This window comes from Takifugu flavidus, chromosome 1, assembly GCF_003711565.1.
Source record: "Takifugu flavidus isolate HTHZ2018 chromosome 1, ASM371156v2, whole genome shotgun sequence".
NCBI classification, from domain to species: domain Eukaryota; kingdom Metazoa; phylum Chordata; class Actinopteri; order Tetraodontiformes; family Tetraodontidae; genus Takifugu; species Takifugu flavidus.
Window position 1 is genome coordinate 24,704,544 of NC_079520.1, and position 22,522 is coordinate 24,727,065.

At 42.2% G+C, this 22,522-nt stretch overlaps 1 protein-coding gene across 1 annotated transcript; it reads right to left on the minus strand.

Moving 5' to 3' along the window:
- Nucleotides 1–323: 323 nt before the first annotated feature.
- Nucleotides 324–11,094, minus strand: si:zfos-911d5.4 (uncharacterized). The gene is made up of 7 exons (XM_057037207.1): nucleotides 10,901–11,094; nucleotides 10,408–10,550; nucleotides 10,044–10,144; nucleotides 9,767–9,915; nucleotides 9,097–9,325; nucleotides 8,734–8,954; nucleotides 324–1,698 (listed from the first exon to the last, which is right to left on the minus strand). Exons 2-7 carry the CDS (start codon nucleotides 10,518–10,520, stop codon nucleotides 1,531–1,533), a joined length of 981 nt encoding a protein of 326 aa, XP_056893187.1. The 5' UTR covers nucleotides 10,521–10,550; nucleotides 10,901–11,094; the 3' UTR covers nucleotides 324–1,530.
- Between the last annotated feature and the right edge of the window lie 11,428 nt (nucleotides 11,095–22,522).

Genomic DNA, 22,522 nt, shown 5'->3' on the forward strand with positions numbered 1-22,522 from the left:
TCTAGAGCATAGGACAAGAAAACAACACATTTACAGCTGATTGCATTGTGCCATAGATTGTCCATAACTCGATATCCGGGAGGATTTCCATTTTAACAGAAGCCTCATTGATTCCGTTTCCAGAGGAGTCGCAGCCTGGGTCAGTTTACCTTGTTACCTTGTCACACTATGTTCTGATCTCCTTGTCTGTTTCCGTTGAGGCTCCCCTCCCTGTGACCACCACCCCAACCAACACTGACTGCATTGTCCCCGTGTCCAGTCACCCATTTCTAATGTCCAGTCTTTTGCCCAGTTTGATGTGACACAGTGAAAGGTGCTCTCTATTGCCAGGATGAATTCCTTTTATTACAGCGCCAAAAGATACCAATAGATGTAAACACAAACACTTAGTTTGGGTGAGAAAAATCACTCCTTTCGCATTGTATATGCTCAAAATAATATAAAACCAAAGCCACTTAAAGTATGACAGTAAACAAATGCCTGCCACCCATAACTCATCTAACCATCCACGTTGTGCATCAGTTTCAATATCGTTTATTAATTGATGTGGAGGAAGTCCTTCTTGAGAAAATTAGAACAAATGTGAAAGAAACCCAGCCATTAAAAAAGGACACATGCTGATTTAAAGCTCTCACATCAAAATCTTTGATGCAAAGGTGTGTTTCCCGAGATGGTGAACCTTGCATCCTCCTCCTCTGGGGAAAAAAACTGAAAGAGCATCCCATCATCCCTTGCAGAATCAGCAGTTACATAAACACAAAGGACTACATGCAAAGATTATAATAAGGAAAAAAAAACAACCTACAAAAGCTAACCGCACAGCACTCTGCGCCACTGACGTGAGCTTCAGGTAAATCAGGTAAAACAGGCGGTTGAAGAAAGTGAGGAGCTCGGGTACAGCATAATGACGTTTCAGGTAAAAAGATGCAATGCGTCCAGATAGCATCAACACAGAGAGCTCCTTCTATTGCATTAGCAAAAGGCACTGATATCTTGATGGAAATAACTTCATTTCGGCCGCGACCAGGCACAGTAAATACAATTGCTAGCTGTTAGCGCAGCTGTGTGAGCCTGCCACTGATGCAAAGTGACCGAGACACTATTATGAAACGGGGCCGGTGGCAGGGCTCTCGAATGCGTTAACATCTCTTCTGTGCAGCAGAGCGTTTTAATAAAGCACCTTTGCAGTCACACCAACTAAACAGAGCATTAATCGGCGCCAATTAAAGCCACGGACCCTCGTTGCGCTGGAGGTTTTTAGCCACCACAATTAACATGTTAAACACCTGAAGTGTCATGAAACAATCAGCTGGGATGATAAGTAATTAATGGCTGGAGCAAAGTGTGGGCCAGCCCTAGAAACAGGAGAAAGTTGCTCAGGCTAACTGTCAGAGCATCTTCATTAGCATAATATTGCCAGAGAATTAGACAACTGGATTTTCCCCCTATTACATATCATCTCTGGTTAATAAGGCACTAATAACCGAGGGTGTTGTTGCATATGCAGGACATTTTTTAGTGCTGTCGTCTTCACATGCTGAGCGTGACGCTGTGGATGGTATCAGCTGGGATTTTGGTATCGGCCTCCTCCCCACTGATCCGGAAGATCACAAAGGTGTTGGAAGGAATGGTGGCGGTGGCGTTGATGGATTTCCCCAGCCAGCCCCGAGAGCCACGCCTGTAGAGTTTCACCGTTACCTGTAAAGGAAGGAAAACGAAGATGAGGCTGACCGGCGAGAACGAAGCTTTAGCTCTGACTGGACCCAGGACTTATGGATGTCTTCCTACTTTAAAAAAAATCATATTGTCTTATTCAACTATGCTTATTTGGGATTTGATAAAAGTTCTTGCATCATATAAGACAGTGAATGAAGCAATAGTGATGACAATCCCCTATGAAAATATTTACCCTGAAAGATATTGTTCAAGTCTTCGGTGAGAGTCGTCCAAACAGCAGCGCGAGCGAGAACAAATATTAAATTAACCCTGTTTTAACTGTGAACTTTGTTAAGAATCTCCTCCACATGTAAAATGGAGTCATCTCTCCCCTGATTTTATGTAAGTTGCAGGGCATAATACGCTTTAACACTACATCAAAACTGCCTGTAATGTTTGAGCCTGACAATGGAGGCCTTAACTAGATTTAGACGCGCGGGTAATTGAACCACATCCATTTCAAAAAGAATGCCTCGCCACATCTCTTGTTGGGCTGCATTTACAGGGGATAACAGAATATTACAGTGCCTTTTCACAGTTCCATTTTCTTTCACTTTAGCATTAGGCAATTTTTCAATTATTATTTTTTCCATGTTCTTTCATCCGCGGCTCTCCATAATGTCTGGGCCTTTTAGTTAATGGTAGCGACAGTCAGAGCCCAGTATATCAGCTCTTGTCCATTTTGCAGGTCATTGTGGAAGCCCAATAGGCCTTTTATTACGCTGACATCAAAAGGCAGATAAGCATTAGAGGTGGGGAAAATACCCTGCACTAGATATGTTCCCTCTTTCCTTTGTCTGCTATTGAAAGTGATCATTTTAATAGTGAAGAGGTTGCTGAGCTTTGGGGCTGATGGGAAGAGCGACACCCCTGACAGCCTACAAATATGAGCGCCACGATAACAAAACGCGGGTGCACAGAACACCCTCAACACCTGCACGCTCTTGCTGCTCACCTAATTATCTCCAACAAAGGCGACTGCGATTTCAGACACACATCTTTGCACCATTTACTTACTTATTACTCTGCATTAAAACAGGCAGAAGGGGAGGGTGGAACAATTGTGTCTTGTATTGCAGCCCTGTCCAACAATAGCATCAGACACTTCAGAGGCAGTGAGTGTCTATTAATTTTAAAAATACATGTAAAGGTGGCTTCATGGCAGCTGGTGGCAGAGAGGGGCAACTCACAAAGACCTCAGAAAGGAATTATTCTAAGTTAATTAGTGTTTTTTGTGGGGCTGCAGAGAAGCATATACAGTTTGCCTGGCGAGCGATTGGCTAAACGTATGGCTTAGCATCAATTTATAATTCCCGCTAAATGTTTTGAGGATTCAAAAATTGCTTAACGTGCTTAAAAATAACAGAATCAAGAGCAGAAATATGTACATGAAGCTCCTTTTGCCCTATTTTTGGAAATAACACCAAAATCCAGCAAAACGGTAGCGGGAAAAACAACTTTATGCGGCGTTTAGTCTAAAAAATATTTAATTAGCTTCATTCTGGAGCGCCACAAGTGCCAGGGCAAAAACTCGAGGGCTTCGCTGACGGGACAATGAAGGGTCGCCGCCGACGCCTTGAAGGGAACATCTCAGTGTTGTCTAGACAACCTGTCAGCCAACTGTTGATCTCCAAAGCTGGAGCGTCGTCTGTCAATCACGGCACAACCGGCGCCGCGTGCACGGGTGCCACAGCAATACGGCTGCTCAACGGGCCAGGACTAGAACGTACTGGGGCTTTGTCTGTCTGGGGGAGGATGATTAAAGGGTCTTGGGGCTAAGGTTGCGTGTCAAACAAAGGACTGAGACCTTATCCTCCTCTCACTTTCACAGTTGTGGCAGACAAACGACATCCTCTTATTTATGGTTTTCTAACAGTCATAAATCCTGGCCCTGCTTCAATGCTCACCTTTTACCCTTTTTTTAACGTCCAGCGAACGACTCCAAAACTCCCTTTTTAAAGGAACGTTTTTCTGACTGGCTGCTGGGGAATACATACAAAGGATTTGAGCATAACATGATTATTTGCCTTTAAAAGTGAGGAATGTTGCAGCGGGCTGCCTAATTAGGTGGAGACGTCTCACCTCCTGTGAGGGTTGCTGCTGATTCTAGGGCCTTTGTAAAATCCATCAGCAGCTCACCTCCGATACCACAAACACCTTTATCAGGGTAGCAGAGGTGCTAAGCTAACAGACAAGCAGATAAAGTCGTCATAGTCATTTATTGCTTATTATTCGAGAGGATGTATCACATTGATAACAGAAAAAAAATGCTGCTGTTGCATTAGTTAAAAGCCAACCTGTTTATTGGAAGGTCCAAACTGTTTTGAACGTCCTTTATTAGATTTATTAGCCTGACTTGCGATGAGCTCAACCGCTAATTGTCATCAAGAGTCAGTGAGCACTGAAGAATTTTTTGCTTGGATTAAACTCTTCTCTCATTAATTGGTGAATCATTTCAGCATAAAAGGGGCTCCCTGCACAGCACCGGTCAAAATTGGACCCTAATTAAACATCAGGAGGGGGACATGGTCCTGCCGAGGGCCGTCCGTTAGCATGCCTAAACTGGTGACATTACCGTCTATGCCAATAACCGCATTTGTCTCGATTGCAAAAGACAGCTGCTCGGGTTCTGATAAGCTACGTCCCTGCTTCCAACCAACCTGCTTCAGCTAACAGGAAGCCATTAGACTCTCGGCAATAACCATTTACATCCATTCACCCGGCTCTGACTTTATTTCCAGCCACATAAGTGCATTTTCTGCAAGAGGTTCAAATATGAATCCCCGTTTCTCTTCAATGGGTCTGGCTGTCTGGCGGACTTTAGAGGGCACGATCTATGATTGATTTAATTTGCTCTTTACAAACATCTCTAACAGCATTACCCACAGAGCATACACTGACCGCCCCCATCTGACTCCATTAACTCCCAAATTAGGTTTAAAGACCATATTGATGCCGTCCGTTATTAAGGGTGATTATCAAAACAACAGACAATGGGCCAAAGTGTCTGTTAACTAGTTTATCCATAATTTCACATAACTGTAACAGATGGCAGGTCTGTCAATTATGTCCTGTATCTGCTGCCCGTAGCGGCCAAACGCTGTCTGGATGCGCGGCGTATTAGTCTTCACATTAAAAGAACAATAGTCTGCTCACAGGTGGTCAGAGGAAATGGGCTGAGATCAGTCAGCTCAGACAAAATAAGCTCTATTAAATGTCCGAGACCTGCATCAATTACAGAAAACTTGCCAATCATCTGAACCTCGAGGGGAAGGGAGCAAAAAAAAATGCTGCCATTCAGTCAACTTCACTACCTTTGTGGTCCTCAATTAATGAGAATGGCTTTTGAAACTGTAATTAAGTGTCTCTGCTCCACTCCGGCTCTTCATTATTCTCAAATCCCTGTTGATCGTATCTTAGTAGGGGATCGCAGTAATATCCTGAACCCTAAAAACAAATAGGGAATGAGATGGAATCAACATTCTGGCCAGTTTTCAGCATTTCAATCAGTGGATTATTAAAATGACAAGAAAAGAAACCCAGGAATATCATTATTTAGCAGGACTACATGAGATTTTACTGTAATACGGTGGAAAAACCTGGCAATAGCTACTGTGGCCTCTATGGTTTTGAATAATGAACAATACCTTAAGGGGGTTACAAAAACCCCAAATTTGATTTAAAGTGGGATATTTTGTTAATCTGTGAGAAGCTTTTCTTGAAATTTAAGAACAAATAACTGGAAAAACCCTTTGTTGGGAAGCGCGTGCTACTTTCTGTTGGATTATTTGCCTTTATTGTGGATAATTTCCTGTCTTTTCCAAGCACCACTGTCCCTACATCCAGAGACATCATTTGGAAATGAATATTAATGGCGGGGAGCTTTAGTTTTCAGCGTGTATTCAAATGTGCTGAAGCTCAGTCTCGACCTGTTTCAAGTAGGAATGAGTAAAACATGATCTACGCTGGTTGGTGTTTAACTAAATTAACAAAAGAGCACTTGAAGAACCCTCTAAAATGACTGGTGTTGCATGCCGGATGAGGAATTTTGAGGAAACGCGTGGAGTCATCTTTAAATTGACATGCGCAATCTCTCCACAGGACTCTTCACGGGGACTGAGTGGACGAAAGGGAAAAATAGATTTTTACCAGGTTTAATCACGGGCTCTCGGAAGGCAGCTTTTATCACTGCCTTCCACCATGTGAGTGTTGGCGTCTTCGCTAGTTCATTACACACACTTGTGGTCCTGCAGCACTCTTCTCGTGCGTAATTGCATGGTTAGCTTTCCTCTGCCGCTTCCTACACGCACTCTGCTGCAAATTATTTCCAATTCCAGTTTCCTTTTTCGAGAGCAAGGCTGCAATTACAGAAAGCTAAAGATCCTGGTAATTTTGCTGCTGTTTTCATTTTTTACTGGGGTGGGGGGGGTGGGTCACAACTCATACGGGCTCCTCCCTGGAATAAACCACAGAAAACTTTTGCAGGAAATTTGAGCTCGTCCTCAAATTGTGTAACCCAAAGAACACTGAACACTACAAAAAACACGGCGGCTATTTAGAATTACATTTCGATTGCCATTATTTTATTTAAAGCCCGCGCAAATAAGTACGTTGGCACCTGCAAAAAGTGTTTTTACGATCACTTTGATGTCTTCTGCAATGTTAGATCAAGTTTTTAACGGAATAACAAACCAACTCCGCCTGTTTGTGGTGACGCGTACTAGTTTACATTAAATCACCAATTAATATCTAATTCAAATACATAATTGCTGCAAAAAAATTGCTGTCTCCAGTTGATACTTCAATCACACCCAAACCTAAATGTCTTACATGTCTCACTGCAGCGAATCGACTCGTGTGTTCAGAGGATTCAGACGTCGGGTCCTTTAGTGTCGTCTGATTTTAAAGTGAGCACATGAAGTTCTTTATATATGCTTTTCTTTGAGGTTTCAAGAGCAAAAAGAGACGGCGCAGCCACAGCGACTGCTAATATCACCTATTTAGATTTTGCAGCCTTTGTCAATGGGCGGCTCCTGGCCCTTTTGTGTGCCTCCATTTATTATCGCCACAAAGCGCTTGATGTCTCCCCTCGCTGTTGCACCAGCATCTGCATTACTGCTCTGTGACGCCCGGGAGATGGCCAAATGGAGAGGAATGCCAGAGCAAGGGTAAATTAACAAGCTCTAGCGAGTGAGGAGGGGAAGATGTAGCTCTGGTAACCAGTGCTGGATTATTCCCTATCTGGGATGTTGTCTGTGAATTTGCAGCCTTTTTGCTGGGTGCACTCTGCTGTTTGTGTTAATCAGCTGACAGGTAGGTGTAGTCAAGTTACACCCGAAGGAACTCCAGTGTTATGTCTCAACTATGCAATTAGCAGATACTCCACATGGTAAATGGGACTAAGAACACTAGGGCTACATTTCATTGCTGCTCCCTCATAAAGCTCATTATTAAAACTGTGATAAAAGCCTGAAGAAAACAGCAAAACATCAGGAGACGACATGATGGTGAGCTAAATAAATAACCCACACTTGAAATTATGACAGGAATAGGTCTTTGACTCTTTCAGTCTCTGTCTATTTCTCTCTCTGTCTCTCCCTCTCTCTCTCTCTCACACACACACACACACACACACACACACACACTCGCATGCAGACACACACACAGTAATTACCCCTCAATCCATAGAAATTGAATGAAGCCAGAGCAGCGGTCTAAGAATATAGTCCATAATTAATAAATTACAGCCACTCCACTCAATCATTCTCCACTTTGGGGACATGAAGACGTCCCATTCTCTGCAGAGTAATTGACTGAGCCCCCAGAAAACACACCTAAAGCTTTGGTGGCTTTGTTACTACATCTGGTGCCCCTTTGTACACAAAAACAACAGAAAGTGCAGTTCATATCTAAGATCTTCTGCTTGGAGTGTTTACAAGTCACAAATTAAAAGGATGAATTACTCCTGAGCTCTGAAATGTGCCTGGGGGAGATCTCAAGTTTCTGTGCCACCCCTAAAGCTAGCAGCTGCTGCACACTAGCAAAGACCCCGTTTATTCACAATCCTGGACTCCCAAGAAGCAACCTTTACATATATTCTTATTAATAATGGGGTGCAAGTGAAATGGCAGAAACAAAGCTTCCTGGTAGAATCTGGAGATACATCTTTTTTTTAAGGATTTGATAATAGAAGACAAATGAAGAGGCCTGTCTATTGTGTTTAAACCTCAGGAGAATATTTACTCTATTTACCACATGTCACAATCCTCTGTCAAATACGGGGAAATGCCCCCCCGCCTCCATTTACAAATATTTCCCTGAAAAATAATATATTTAGTTGCCTTGCCTCTGTCCCCTCGGGCAAGGAAAGGGCCCACTGGAGACTGTCTAATGATTGCTGGGTCATGTATCAAATGCACAGCAGCTGCAGGCGAGAGAGGAGAACATATACAGTCTGGGTTCTGGTGTTGGGGGAAGCGTGAGTGCAGACTGTAAGGAAAACCCAGAATGTTTGGGTGCCGTGGCTCGGTGTGAAATTGTTAATGGATTCTTGAGGGAAGGGTCTAAATTCTAAATGAATAAATATTTTAAAGACTGATCTGAGAATGAGTGCTTTTTTGACTAGACAATTGCATTAAAATATGCCGATAAGCTCTGTGTGTAGGCAGTAATGATGATTTACTAACTTAAGATGATGAAGAAAGCAGCGGCAGCTAGTGGGTAATTTAAAATATTAAATATTTAAAAAGTTGGACTTCCCTGGTGTCCTATACAGAAATGAACCATCCATATGTTCCTTTAACTGCTTTCAAATAACTGAAATAGCAGTCAGATTACTCTCATTTCAGTTTTCAACAAAATCCATTTTTTCCTGCATCTTGGCTTGTTTGGTTTTTTTTTAGTTCCAAGATCATGTGATGAGCTGCATAGTACTGCTGCCCCCTGCTGGTCCTAAACGATATGTTTAGGAGAGTGTATTTCTGGTACCAAATGTCAGAGCCAGCGATGCGGACTGACCTGAGGAGGGTGTCCCAGCAAGGCCCACAATGAATTAGAGGACAGCATCTTAGCCCGGGAAAACTCTAGCGTGTCTGTCTCCTGTCTGTTGAGAGCGATGTACTGACAGCCTCGATAATCGCCTTTCAGCTGTTCGCCACAGTGCAGCCGCACCAGATCCCACGTCCCCACCTTTCCCAGGACCTCCCGCACGGACTCCATCTGCCTGTACGAAAAATGACCTGCGGGGGGCAAACGACAACAACATTAAGGAAGGATCCACAAAACTTAAATTAAAATCCCTATTATGTTTCCACATGCATTAAGAGCATCAAATGATTTCCCGGTACTGATGTGGATCATATATTTGAAGGAAATGCTGACCAGAGATCCACGAGGGTGTCAGTGCATCTGATATCCAGGCTACGTAGCCCTCCCTGAAAGATCTGAGGAAGTCATCTATCTGCTCAAAGGTGACCAGCTCCTTTCTTTTTCTCAGCTCCTCATTCAGCTCACACTCCGGAGAGAGGAAGACAACCCTGGTGAAGAAGAGGCTTTCACGCAAAGACACTCCGTTTCTCTTCAGATGCCCAGATAGGTTGGCCGTCTTGGTCTGGAGGAGAAGAATTAGTGATATTGTGTTGGATCATGAGTGAGTCTATGCCATTAGAGCTTCTGGTTGTGCTCCTAGCCCAAACAAGCCCATTTAATAGAGATGGAAATTAATTTGTACTTGCAGACTCGGGCGCATAAGGTGACAGCTGTGTTTAGGCACCTGCCTGTTTTAACCCCCTCCAACCTTCCATGAACATAATTAAAGCCTTTCGAATGAAGAGCGGGCACTTACGAAGTTTAGAAAGGCCGGCTGTAGTGTTTGAAATTTCCATATAAATTGTAACAATGACTCAGAATCTCTTAACCCCGGGGGAGTTTGCGCCGGACACCCAAACAGACCTTGAACAAAAGTGTGCGGGAGCATTTGACATTTGGGTTTATCACAATCGCATCTCAACATTGCAGATCGTAACGATATCACTGTGTGCATTTTAATTACCATGAGAGCTTTGATGGGATCTTCAATCTGTTCAATGCAGGTGTTGGTAAAATGTTGGTCCTCTTCCTTCACCTGAACATGCCAGTTTTGATTGTGAGCAGAAACTGTGCCTCTCCAGTGTTTAACATCTATGCAGAATACCCCATGACCTTAAAGAAACAAACCACTTCACTGCAAGGGACTAAATGGTACTGATACATTTGTATCACTTAATACAATTTCAGCATCCATCATTGTTATCATCTTAAACCAAATAGTTGTTGTTGCACACACCAACCTGTGAGGATGACAATGTTGATGTCATCTTTGGCGGTTTGAAACTGGTCAGGGATTCGCAAGTTATGATAAATATCTTCCTTTCTTAGCCCAGCAAGTCTCCTACAAATAAAAACACAAAAATGTGCCCTATAAATATGAGATAAAAGATAAATGGACCACTAAGTTGCAACATATGTTTCTAGGTTACTACCAGATCAATATTTGAATTTATTTGAACTGCATTCAGTTCAATATTTATATTTTAGATATATCCTTGAGCTATAGGGAAAACACCCACTCAGCATTCTGCAGGTTTATTAGAATTTAAAGCTTCAAACATTCTTGAAAAGAGCAACGTGCTTTCTGTATGTTTGGATATTTACCTGACACGATTTATAAAATCAGAAAGTGTTTGCATCCTGTGCGAGCTCTGGCATTGAGCACTTTCTGAAGAGCCTGGGCTGCGAGGAAAAAAGAGGCTTCCCATCTGAGGCATTTCAGTATCTGGAATATTTCACTGGGAATCCTTCCGCAAAAAAGAGAAACAAATACAATAACATCATGCGGCTGGACTTGAATAGACGACTATTTCTGGACTGTTTGACGTCATGCAGGGCACTATTTTTTTATTACTATCTAATAATAATGTTACTACCAACAGAAACACTCAACAAGTCGAAAGACTTGACGCAAAACAGTGTTTGGAGGTGAAATGTGTTTGATTTTAACAGCGGTGGACACAAGGGTCATTCTTCAACGTGCGTGTTTTGAATGCGCCCCACACACGCCAACTGTTCCCGAGTTTGAACCGAGCAGAGAACAAAGAGCGAAGTAGCACGAGCGCGGCAGCACGAGCCGACACAAAAACATACGTACTGTTCAGGTCTCGCGCTGTTAAAGGAGCCTTTCACGAGGGAACAAAACGCTGAGGAGGGGGAAGATCAGCCCGACATTATCATTTCCCCCCGGCGCTCCGCGTCCCTTTTAAACGCTGAGTAATGTCACTGGCAGCAATTTTACGAACCCCCCTCACCCCCCTCAGCTTTCCAGATGTACTTCCAACCTTCCTGGAAGAAGTAAACAAACGCACCACGTGGACTCGCAGCATCATATTTCGTCGGCCGACGTGTGACGTCAGAGTACGTCCCTCAAACTGGCGATATCCGCGTGGCAAATGTAACGAAGTAGACGGAAAATATATATTTACAATAAGCTACTATAATTTGGGCACTATAAGTGCTTTTTCATGATTAATAAAGCTTCATTATTCTCTTAATTGGTTAATTCTGAGCACTCTACTCTAAAGTGTTACCTGCAAAGCATATTAAGATGATAATTCTTGTCTAATAACTTCCCAAAGATAGCAGTAATTGCTGGGTTACAGCTAGTTATAGCTTAGTTAATAATGTAATAACATACTTCTACTGTACATGTTAGTAAGCACATGTTACATGTACATTTTAATGGTGAATATGGGCATTGGTAAATGTTATTTTGTGTTTAATTGTTGTTCTGTGGTTTAAACAACATATATTCCTTATCTTTAGAAGAATTATAACTACAGTGACTATTCTATAGCTATAACAACAACAACAGTGTATTGGAGAAGAATGACAGGAAATAACAGTTTTTACTCTGTTTTCTTTACACAGTCATTCCAGTAAAGGTCAGCAACCTCTGACAGTATTTGGACAGCATTTGGTGCCTTGCTCAAGAGCAGGGCAGGCTACTAGCTATTTTCCCTATATTTGGTCTGCAACCACAGCTTGAATCATAAACCCTTGGACTCTGTGCCCAGTCTGCTACAGACTGAGCTAATGCTGCTCACTGTTATCAGTCCTGTTGTTTAAAATAAAGCTGGTTTTAGTTACAATTTAGTTGCAATTTCAGTGTAACTTATGAGCTCACACATCTCTCAAAACACCTAAAAATGGTTAAATAATTAAAACATCAAAATAAGTAAAAAGTTACAGCATTGTCATCCTATATTAATCCCAAAGTAAATCGTTTTCTATCATTCTATTCTTTTATTCCTTGGTTAACCTGAAGTTTCTCATGGTTTTGGGATTTCTGTTTGACTGGAGATGAAACATAAAATTATCTGAAATTAGATTTGTATGGAAGATCACTGATTAAATCTATGTTATGTACTTTAAGATAGTCTGGTGAAAATTCACTGGTGCATTCGAACGGATTCTCACATCCCATATGAGCCTACAGAGAGGATATTGCAAAAGTGATGAAGAATATTTAATTCAACAGTAAATACACCGCGAGTATCTCAATGTGGTGTTAAACAATATCCGGATTGGACAAAATACTATGAAAGAACTTAATATCAAGAGCAGATATCCAAATCAGTCTGGTTCAATGGAAACCAATAAACAGAAGCATTCTGCCTTCGCCTGACCTTCACTTCTGGGTGAGATCGGGGTGATAAAGCCAGCACAACCTCAATAAAACCCATACAATGGAGTAAAATAACTAGATATTAAATTAAAGCAGAGGCAATAGGGGCTGAACTGTAGCAAGAATTTGTGCAGAAACGCTTCTATGTGGTGGGTTTATATCCTTTTTCTCTCTTGCCTCCACATATCAACACATAAAATCATCTTGTATTGGAACTTGCAAATGATCCATGCGTGAGCAGCCATGTTTGGATATTAAATTTGCTTCAGGCACACAGTTTGGCCTATTTCATCTGGTGTCAATATCATATTTATAATCTTTCCCATCTCTGACAGTGTCAAACATCGTCATGGAAACATCTTTCACTCAGGTTTCTGGCTCTGTATTTCATGTTCTTGGATGCACGAGGCTCACAGAAGACTAAGAGGACATTAACAAAGCCATTAACATCTGCTTACAACAGCATAAGTGCCAGGACTGAAATACAGACCCCATTCATGTCGACTTCAGTGGCTGTCAGAAGCCTTTTTTTTTTTTGCCATTAACGTCAGCATCATCTAAATTATCTGAAGGGCTCCAGCATGTAACTCACTCAAATCAGAGTTCATCATTTCAGCAATCTTAGCTGCAGTCACTAAGTGACGTCAGCACAAAGATACAAAGGTAATGGTGAAATCGGTAACTGCACAACTTTCACCTATAGTTGCCAGACTCAGGTGACACGTGGGGAAGAGGGAAAAAACACATAATTCCTCCACAATGATTATATTTCTATATTCAGTCTTTTAAATTAAATGCCTCATTTGCAGAAGTAATGACCGACTGACATCCCTCGCTAGTTTTTTGCTCATTTCCTTTAAATTAATAATGAGAGAGATTCTTCATATGCTCTAATTATCTTTTATTCAGAGAGGACTTGATTTTTACAGCGAGGAGTAAAATGAGCTTAACCGTCCCCCGTCTGAGTCACATCTCATGGAGACGGTTAACTAGAGCTACTGGAGAGGATATCCTGGATATCCTTATAGTCTTAAAATGTCCCTGGTTCACCCAAGAAAAAGGTTCGAAGTCAAGCGTTTCAAACTGAACGAGATGAATATGAAACTGAAAAGACAGAAAGGAAACACAGTTCAATAGTGAGCTCGGAAACAAAGGTGTGAAAAACAGTTTTGGCACAGGCCACAGCTCTGCCTGTGTGATTAGTTATGTCATATGAAGAGGTAATGTGTATGCTAAAGTTTAATTGTTCAATTATCACTGGATGCGAGAGGAGGCCTTGGTGCCATTTCAGTGTGTGCGAAAATGGTTCTGAACCCCTCGTGCTACATATCTCTAATAGTCTGCAATTACAAAGAGAGCCCTCAGACTAATTGGATTGGCGTAGACTGACCCTCTGAAACGCCTCTGCTACCTGTCCTGCACAGTCGCTGGCTCTGAGGAGCGGCTCCATTCATCCAGAGGTGCCGGAAAACGGCCTGGACCAGCTGCTGGCAGCCAGTGTAAACACCAACGCCACAGGCCCGATCCCTGAGGAGGACAACATGTCAAAACAACATTATTCCAGTGTAAACAAGCTGTTTTTTCACCCGCGTAAACCAGAAAAATCACCTGTTTTAGCAGGAGCACATGCAGAATATAACAATATAATGTTTACACTCTTGTTTTGATTTTGGGGAAAGAAAATCCACAATGTGAAAACAGAAATTGCCCATTTCATTTCAGGAATGACTCGTAATGGTGCTATAATCGTAAATAAAGATGATTAATGAAACATCACAACAGTATCATTGTGATCCATAGAATTGGAGTAAATTTACGCAGTTTGAAATGCAGTTTAAAAAATAAAGGATTTCATTGTAATCAAACAACATACATTAAAAGAAATTTTTCAAAAATGAATACCATCACTTGATCATAATAATGGCGCCTGGTATCCACTTGCAGCTAATTTATCCTGTAATTACAGTTCAAGGGTGATGAGCGGGGTTGAGGGCTAGTTATTATGGTCCATTGTATGCTTTTCAGGGGCCCAGAAGGGAACCCTGGAGACAAATAGGGATCCCTTCAAGAGTCACATGACAGCATTTGTGCCCAAAATCGAGGCACATTTGTAATTACCAGTGAACCGGGTCTGACCAGAGGCTGGCTCTTCTCACACACACACACATCTGAACAAACGTCCGATAATCCGATATCGAAGTTATGATGATTAGATTTAGAGTCAGCATTTTTGACATTTTCTTTATGCTTCAGTAGAAAAAAAGCCCAACATGCATCAGGTGATGATCTCTGGTTCTAAATAGCCAGCTATAACTATTTCTACACAGCAGCAACCAACTGAGGCTGTTTGATCAATGATTTGGAGAGGCAGAGGTGCAATAACAGGTATTTTTAGCTCTTCCCGAACATTAAACCGAAAGAGGCCCCCTTTCATGTCGCTCCAGGTTGGTACTCACGGGCTAAAACAAAGGTCCAATTGTGGCTGTCACCAAATAACCACATTTTCTCCTGTCTTTCACTCTCTTAATTCCCCATATCAGCCTCACATAGAGCAGCAATTTGTCTGTCATGAGGTCTGAGGCATCGGCCCTCTCCTGGCCTATTTCACTGACAACGCCCTCATTAGTGGTAAGATGAGCCTCTGGCAAATGAATCTGCCTACTGTTCAAGGAGCCCAGGTCCTTTTTCAGCGATTAATTTGATAAATATATTAATTATGAATCTGGATGACAGTGCAATCAGATTGCCAGGCTTTCAGACTGGGCCTTTGTGATGAATCGGTGGTGGGATTGAGTCTCTTCTGGTTTCGGGGAGGGGCAACCTTCCCGGGGCTTTAGCCTCTTATCAGCACCTGACCCATTCACTCGGTAATTTCCTGTGTGTTGCAATTAAATGGGGGCTTTCTGGTCTTTTAAAGGTTCCTCTTGGGTTTTCTGTGCCCTCTGCAGGGTGCAAAAGGCACTTTTTTACTTCACTGTGGGAACCTTTCTATTTATCATGATGATGAATCATAAGAATTTAATTATATACAGATGTATGAGCCATCACACTTGGTGTTTGTATTCATCACCACACAAACGGACCAGGTTTGTTCTCTTCTTATGAGTCTATGATTCCTTTCCCTCTGTGATCAATAACCTGGCATCTAGCAACAAGCTGCTTCTTATATGCAGAGGAAATCACCATAACCCCCAGTTATTCACAACCCTCCGCAAGGAGGAAACCCTTTGGTTAATATACAGTATATTTCATGCAGATTAGAAGGTAAAGCTGAACATAAAATGGCTTTACTTGCCAAGAAAGTATTTTCAGTCACATCTTAATTATTTATTTCTATTCTATTGTAATTGAAGCCATAATTATAAATAATGTATAATTTTATGCATTAGAGATGTAATAAACCTTATTTAAGTGCACATATAATGAAATCACAAAGCAAGCAAAAAACATTGACTAAACTCTGTTGTCCAGCCACTAAATGCAAAAAAGGTTTCCTTTAAACACTTTTTAAAAAATGATTATCTTATACCTCTCCTCCAGGCCTATAATAAAAATTCAGCTTTTTCAAATGGCCGGAGAAGACTAATAATTTGAAGAGCATACTGCTATTATGGAGGATGCAGCTCCCAGGATAATGCTGGAGAAGAGGTAGCACAGTGGTCTTTCAACATTTAATGGCCCTAGTGTGGGCCTGCTATTAATCTAAACAAGCAGAGAGGTAGCTTCATCCCATCTGCAGAGCAGGACAAAACCTCAAATTGAGCTTTGTCTCTGGCCCTCGAATCTGACTTGTGACATTCAAACAGGTTCTCAAAGCACCTTCACTTCACCTTCAATTTTAATATTTGCCCCACTTGAGCAGAATGGTAATTATTGGACTTTTTTTCTGAATGAATGAATGAATTTAGAACTACAAATTTAGCTGAGACGTCAGTCCGAACGCAGTGGCTCAAGTTTTGTCCATTAATTCTTCGATATCAGTGACAAACAGCTGAGGCGAAAATAAACCCGATAAAAACAGCAATAACCTTCCATTTCCACAAGGAGGAACCGCTGATTAAATTTTATTTCCACGTTTCGTTGCCTTTTGCAGCCTTCAGCGCCAGTTGCAATACCACTATTGTTCGCTAGATGGCGGGCGAGCACGCGTAAATGAGCTTGCGCTTGTCACCATGGTGATGATTTTTCAGATCATCTCTTTTGTAAATCAGCCATTTGGCAGATAGCAGATTTACACCCTTTCCAGTTAACGAATTCAAAGCTCATAAAACTAATTCTTGAATATAAATGGATTAATATGTGTGCACCATAATCCGGAAGAATTTTTGTCTGCAGACCCTCACACACAACAGATGTCTCAACTCAACAGTTAGATCAGTGTAAGAACACAAGTGGTTAATTGTACACTGGAGTAAGGCACACGAGCACGCACACACACGCACACACAAACACACGCGCACCCTTTTATATTAATGTAATCAAGTTGATACGAAATTAATGGGATGCTGGAAATCTGCTATCATCCCCTTGTTGCATTTTGTTCACATCACCCCGGTTAAGACAGAAATAAATGAATAAAGGCACATTAGCATTTCCAATTAAGGCTCCTCTCAAAGGTGAATGGGGCACTGATGGGTTTTTTTTCTTTGAGGATTTATTCAGTTACTCTGGAACTAAATTATGGGAGCAAATTAATCTTCATGGAGAATTAGATGAGTGACTGGGAAAATAGACTTTCCAGTTCAAAGCAGGGGTATAAAACAGCAGGCTGGTAAGGTCAGATGATTAACAGAGATGGATGGATGAAGGAATGTGGCAATAATCAATTATTGATAAATCAATATTCCATTAACTTTATTAGTACTGTTCATTTCAATCAACTGTGGCGTATTTACGTTATTGTTATTGCCGCTAGATGGCACTGTTTAACACTAAAACACATCTAAAATATTAAACATTATCTGTCTACACGAAATCCCTAATTGTGTAGTAATTCAATGTTAACCGGTTGCACTATCCTGTTAGACACATCTGATTTCCTAGTAGATTGTCTCATTCGTAAATGCCCCTCTCAAAATGCTCCGCACACAAGCTTTGATTAGGATGCCCCATCTCTGATCAATAGGTCACCATGTTGTCATTGCTCCTGGCACCCAGTGTCTCGCACTTTATTGCACCGACTCAGAATTTCTTTATTGATTGATGGACAAGCACAAACGTGTGGGATGGCTTTAAACAGTGGACAATTGTCTCTTCTATATCCGAGGTACATATATAATATGCGTGTTGCTTTGGATGTGCTGCAACATTGATCTTTTAGTGCTTAATAGAGTTTATCTCTCTGTGAGCTAGAAGGCTCTTATGTTTAATAACAGCACTCAAACCTCTGCCTCCATTTCTGCTGCTCCCCTCCCATTAAGGTGCGCTCTCATTGATTGATGAGCTGCATTTGGATGCGGGTGCACTGAGCAGGTTTGAGTGCCAGAGACGCTACTACCAGAGTGGTTTTATTCCTCGGAAAAATAAGACACATTTAAAAACACATTACTTTAGCGTTACCAAGTAACAGCCACTGCTAGCAACCTGCCTTGAGACGTTATAGTGCGGTGGGGGGAAAAATGTGCAATAAGAAGGTAAAATGCAACTAGTTGAAACTCTTTGGACGCCTACGCAGAGTTTTATCACTCTGTAAGCCAGGGAATGTTTATGCATCTGTCCGGCGACAAGAAGGCCAGCTCCAAGCGCGAATGACTGCGTGTTGACTAATGGAAGTCAGCCGGTGCCAAACTGAGGCTTTGTCAACGTCTTTTGGTCGTCTTTTGGCAGCAATTTCACCTGCCTTAAACAGGCAATGCGTTGCACAGGAAGGGACCTAATCGGGGGTTGGCTGGTTCTTACTACGTATTTTATTTTAAAACGTCCATATAGAATAACATTTAAGGAACAATGGTGTTTCAGAGGAGAGTTTTGTTGGAGTACAGGCTTGGGATCTTTTCAAACGAAGCCTGTCGGGGTTTTGGGACAATTTTTCTTAAGAATATTCAGATTTCCAAGCAGATATTTTACAGCCCAGTGAGCGCTATGACGCCTTTATTAGAATACTTTTTAAATTTTTAAATTACAGCTGATTTGTAGGAAACTGATCATAGATGTATTTGTAGAGGAGAACATGCCAGTGTTATCTTAAGGAAGGGTGATGTCACTGAACCAACAGGGGTAGAAAACACACAACCATGAGTGCAGCCTTCAAAGATAGCCTCAGAATAATCCTTTGAATGTCTTATTATCACGGTTTAAAACAGTAGCAGGAGTCACCTTTTAATCTGGCAGAAAAGGCAGGATTTAGGCTCATTTTCTGTGTTTTCACCAGCTGCAGACGATGAAGTGCAAAGAGAGCCATCACGCGAAGTCCCAAGATATCTGTGCAGCCAATTAGACCAATCACACCATAACTTATACTAATGTATTCTCCTCCCTGTTAATGTTATTGTCATGAGAGTGAACTTGCTAAGTGCAGCCGCACTGATGCTGCCCTCTGAAGGTTTTCTGTTGCCTTTTATGGTATTTTCCCCACTATATGGGGCCAGTTCTTTATGTCTTAATAGTAAGGAGCACACTCTGTTTGTTGCCCCAGGCAATGAGGGAAAATAGTGGTTGTGAGTGTTTTGGGTTTGGAGATGCTGTTGCATGTTTGTGCTACACTTTTCCTGGCAAATGTTAAACGTGACCCTCCATAATTACAAGTACCTTTTCATTTTTTAACACGGTGTTCTTATAATTCACGATTGTTCTCTGGACATAATTTGCTGAAATTTGGTAATTCTTCTGTATTTCTATAGTCTGTTATTCTTTTACTTTCCTGTTCTATAATTATGTTTTAGATGGGAAAAAAGCTGATATTTCTGGGGATGCAGGGGTTGATGTAATTGGAAGTTTATTGTTTTATGGACTTTGACAGCAGCAGCAGCAGTTGGAACGTGGCCTGGTTTCAGAGATTGGGCCCCCTGGGGTTGCGGTGGGACGTGTTCAGGCATCAGAATCCCACATTCATGCAGAATTGCCAACACGCAGATCGATTTATTAGAAATTGTTTGCTTGTGCTGTTTACTGGAGGTCAGATGATGACACCGTCAACTTGTCCACTATTTTAGTTACTGTGAGCGGATTAACTCCATTACGCTTCATTTTGTTCTGTTTTCTTGACCGCTTTATCCCTTCCTGGGTCACGGGGAGGGTGCAAATACGGGCAAAGGCAGGGTACACCCTTGGAGTTGCCAGTTCATCACAGGGCCCTGTCAGCAATTGGATGTTCGGCACCTTGCTCAAAGGTACCGCAGCATTGCTCTGGAAGTGTTCCGGCACCAGTCCCTACTACCAGAACACCTTCCACGGGTCTTGAACCGCTTCTCAGCCCAGTCCTCATAAAACTGAGCTACTGCCACCCTAATTAACTCTATTAATTACAGCTAAATGTACAAAGACTTTGTAAGTCGGAGCCCAAAAAATTACTTCTGAAAATACACGCTGCCAATTTTCCTTTTTTCAATGTATTGCCTCCCCTTTTCAGGTATCAGATTTAAATAATTCAACAAGAAACAAGAAATTCTACAGAAAACAACCTTTTGTTTTATGGCCCAAACATGCAGCCAGTGCTGGAACCCACATTAAGATCTGTATGTTGTGTTGGCTACAGTTGCACAGCAGCAGCTTGCAGCTTGTTACTGTCACTCAGCCAAAGCTCTTCTGAATCCCCGGTTTAAACTGACCTGGGCTCGATACTCGAGTGGCTGCATCAACAGTTCTGCGTGTAAATCCTGGACGGTTTCCTCGACATAGCTGCAGCTCAATTAAAAAGGCCACGCGGCATTTTGGAGAGAGATGACGGGGCCGACCCCACAAACATCAGTGCGTCACTCACTTATTCACTCTTATTAGAATATTAAACCATTGTTTGTGGCACGTAAGGTAAAAAATAGTGGAGGAAGATCCCCCCCCCCACCCCCCCAAAGCAGACATTATTATCAACCGAGCAGTCAATGAACAAACCCCTATTGAGGCAATTTCTCATGTGATGAATTTACTGTAATGTTGGATTAAGCTGTCAACCACTGAGAGCCCTTTTTTCTTTATTACGGGACCTTTTAAGCCATAGTGACATCACATCTGATCTCTATAGAAATGGTAATTTCCCAAATTAACAATTAAAGGAACTTTTTTGGTACAAAAGGACCTTTGCCTCAAGTGCAGTTTGATAATAACACCTCAGCACTTTCTTAGCCTGCCATTAAGTCTCTGTTCATTTTAGATGTTGGCCAAGCCAATTAATGCCAGCACACACACACCCACACACCCACCCACACACATTTAGGAGCGTCATCCTTTAAATCCCATGGCCCTACCCTTGTCTTCCTCTCTTCTGGTGCACTCCTGCTTGTGCGTCCTGAGCTGAGCAGGACAGTCTAGAGTTTCTGCCCACCACCAGAGTCCAATCACCCCCCCTCCTCCTCCTCACATCACTGCAGGATGAAAGCTTGTGTCCTGTCCTCTTGTTGCCAGAGTGCCTGATACCACATGGAGTCCAGATATCCTTTCAGTCGAGCCATCCTGTAAATCGAAATGTTCAGCTACAGGCTTTAAGCCTGCAATGCTAAATTGAACCCACATAATAATGCGTATTAAGATTTATTTGTGACTTACATTCATTAAATTGTTTAGGTAGATGGTTCGCGCTATGCCAGGACTAGATTTGTCTCGAAAATGACTCCTCTGCGAGCCTCAAAGGGGCTTAAATTAACTGCAGCTGCTGGAGCATGAAGAATTTTGCACGTTCGCAGTCGAGTCGACTGTCATTTCCATCATTTTCACCCCACATCTTGCTTGTGAGCAATTTGCCCCTGAAAGCCTGTCTTTTCCCCAGTTGTTTCTGACTGAGAACGTCACCTCTGCTTAAATAATGGACTCAAAAAAGAACAACTTTTGCACTTTTGTCATCTTTTCCCCCCTCTGATGTCCTGACAGTTCATCCATCTCTTGTAGGGAAAAGTGGAAACATCAATGCAAAGCATCGGGGTTTAAATCTGCCTTCACTCCACCAATCTGAGGTGAGTCAAGTGTGGAAATTGAGCTGGCAGTAAATTCAAATCCACACCGTCACAGCAGAAGAAAAAAAAAAGATGGAGGGCTGCAGGGCGTCTCTCATCCCACCGTCTCCTGCAGTCGGGCCCTGCACTCGTTTGGTCCTCTGACAGAAGGTGTTATAGTCAAAGTGCAGACATGCAGACTTGAGGTGTCTTGACTTGTCTCTCTACCAGTGAAGATGAAGAATGGAGAGAAAAAAAATATCTGGTTTTAGGGTAAAAAAAATCAACGTCTCTGTCTTTCTGGGTAAAAACTGTCAAACGAAGCAGACAGTCGACTTATCGTCATTTCTAAGTGATCGCGCAGACAAAAACCTCCTCGGTTTCAAATCGACTTTGGCACATGATGGATTAAAGGGCTGAGGCAGCAGCTATAACCTGCGTTGACTGTCGCATCCTAAAAATGTGCCAGTGATGCTAACACTGTGTGATTAATGGGTCAGTATAGACGATGATTCAATATTGAGTTGTACAAACAAAAGAAATTAAAGTAGCTGCCTCAAATGGTCCCGATTATTTGGCTCAGAACTAAGGGTCCTCCGAAGCTGCTGCAAGGCTTCATTCACGCGGATCATCGGGGTTCGGTACTTCTCTCCTCTTTCAGCTTAAATACATGTGTGCAGGCCCTGAACAGTGGTGTCTGTTTAAGAACTACTCCTACATCCTTCCACATCCCCTTGAAGCTGTATTTTTAGAATGACTTTATTATTGTCTGCAGAGCTGGAATTTAATTATAAGAATAATTAAGGAGAAGCGCCGGTGCCTGAGATCAACCGGTGGCTCGCTGCTGATAAGGCCTCTGAACTGACAGGCGAGAACAACACGAGCGGTGCGCGACAGCAGGAGCGGATGGCGTTCCTGCAAAAGCCAATCACATGTGAGGGGGGAATGCATCCATCATGGTCTTACTCGGGGACAAGCTGCTTTTCAGTTTAAAAAAAAAGTCCAGAAG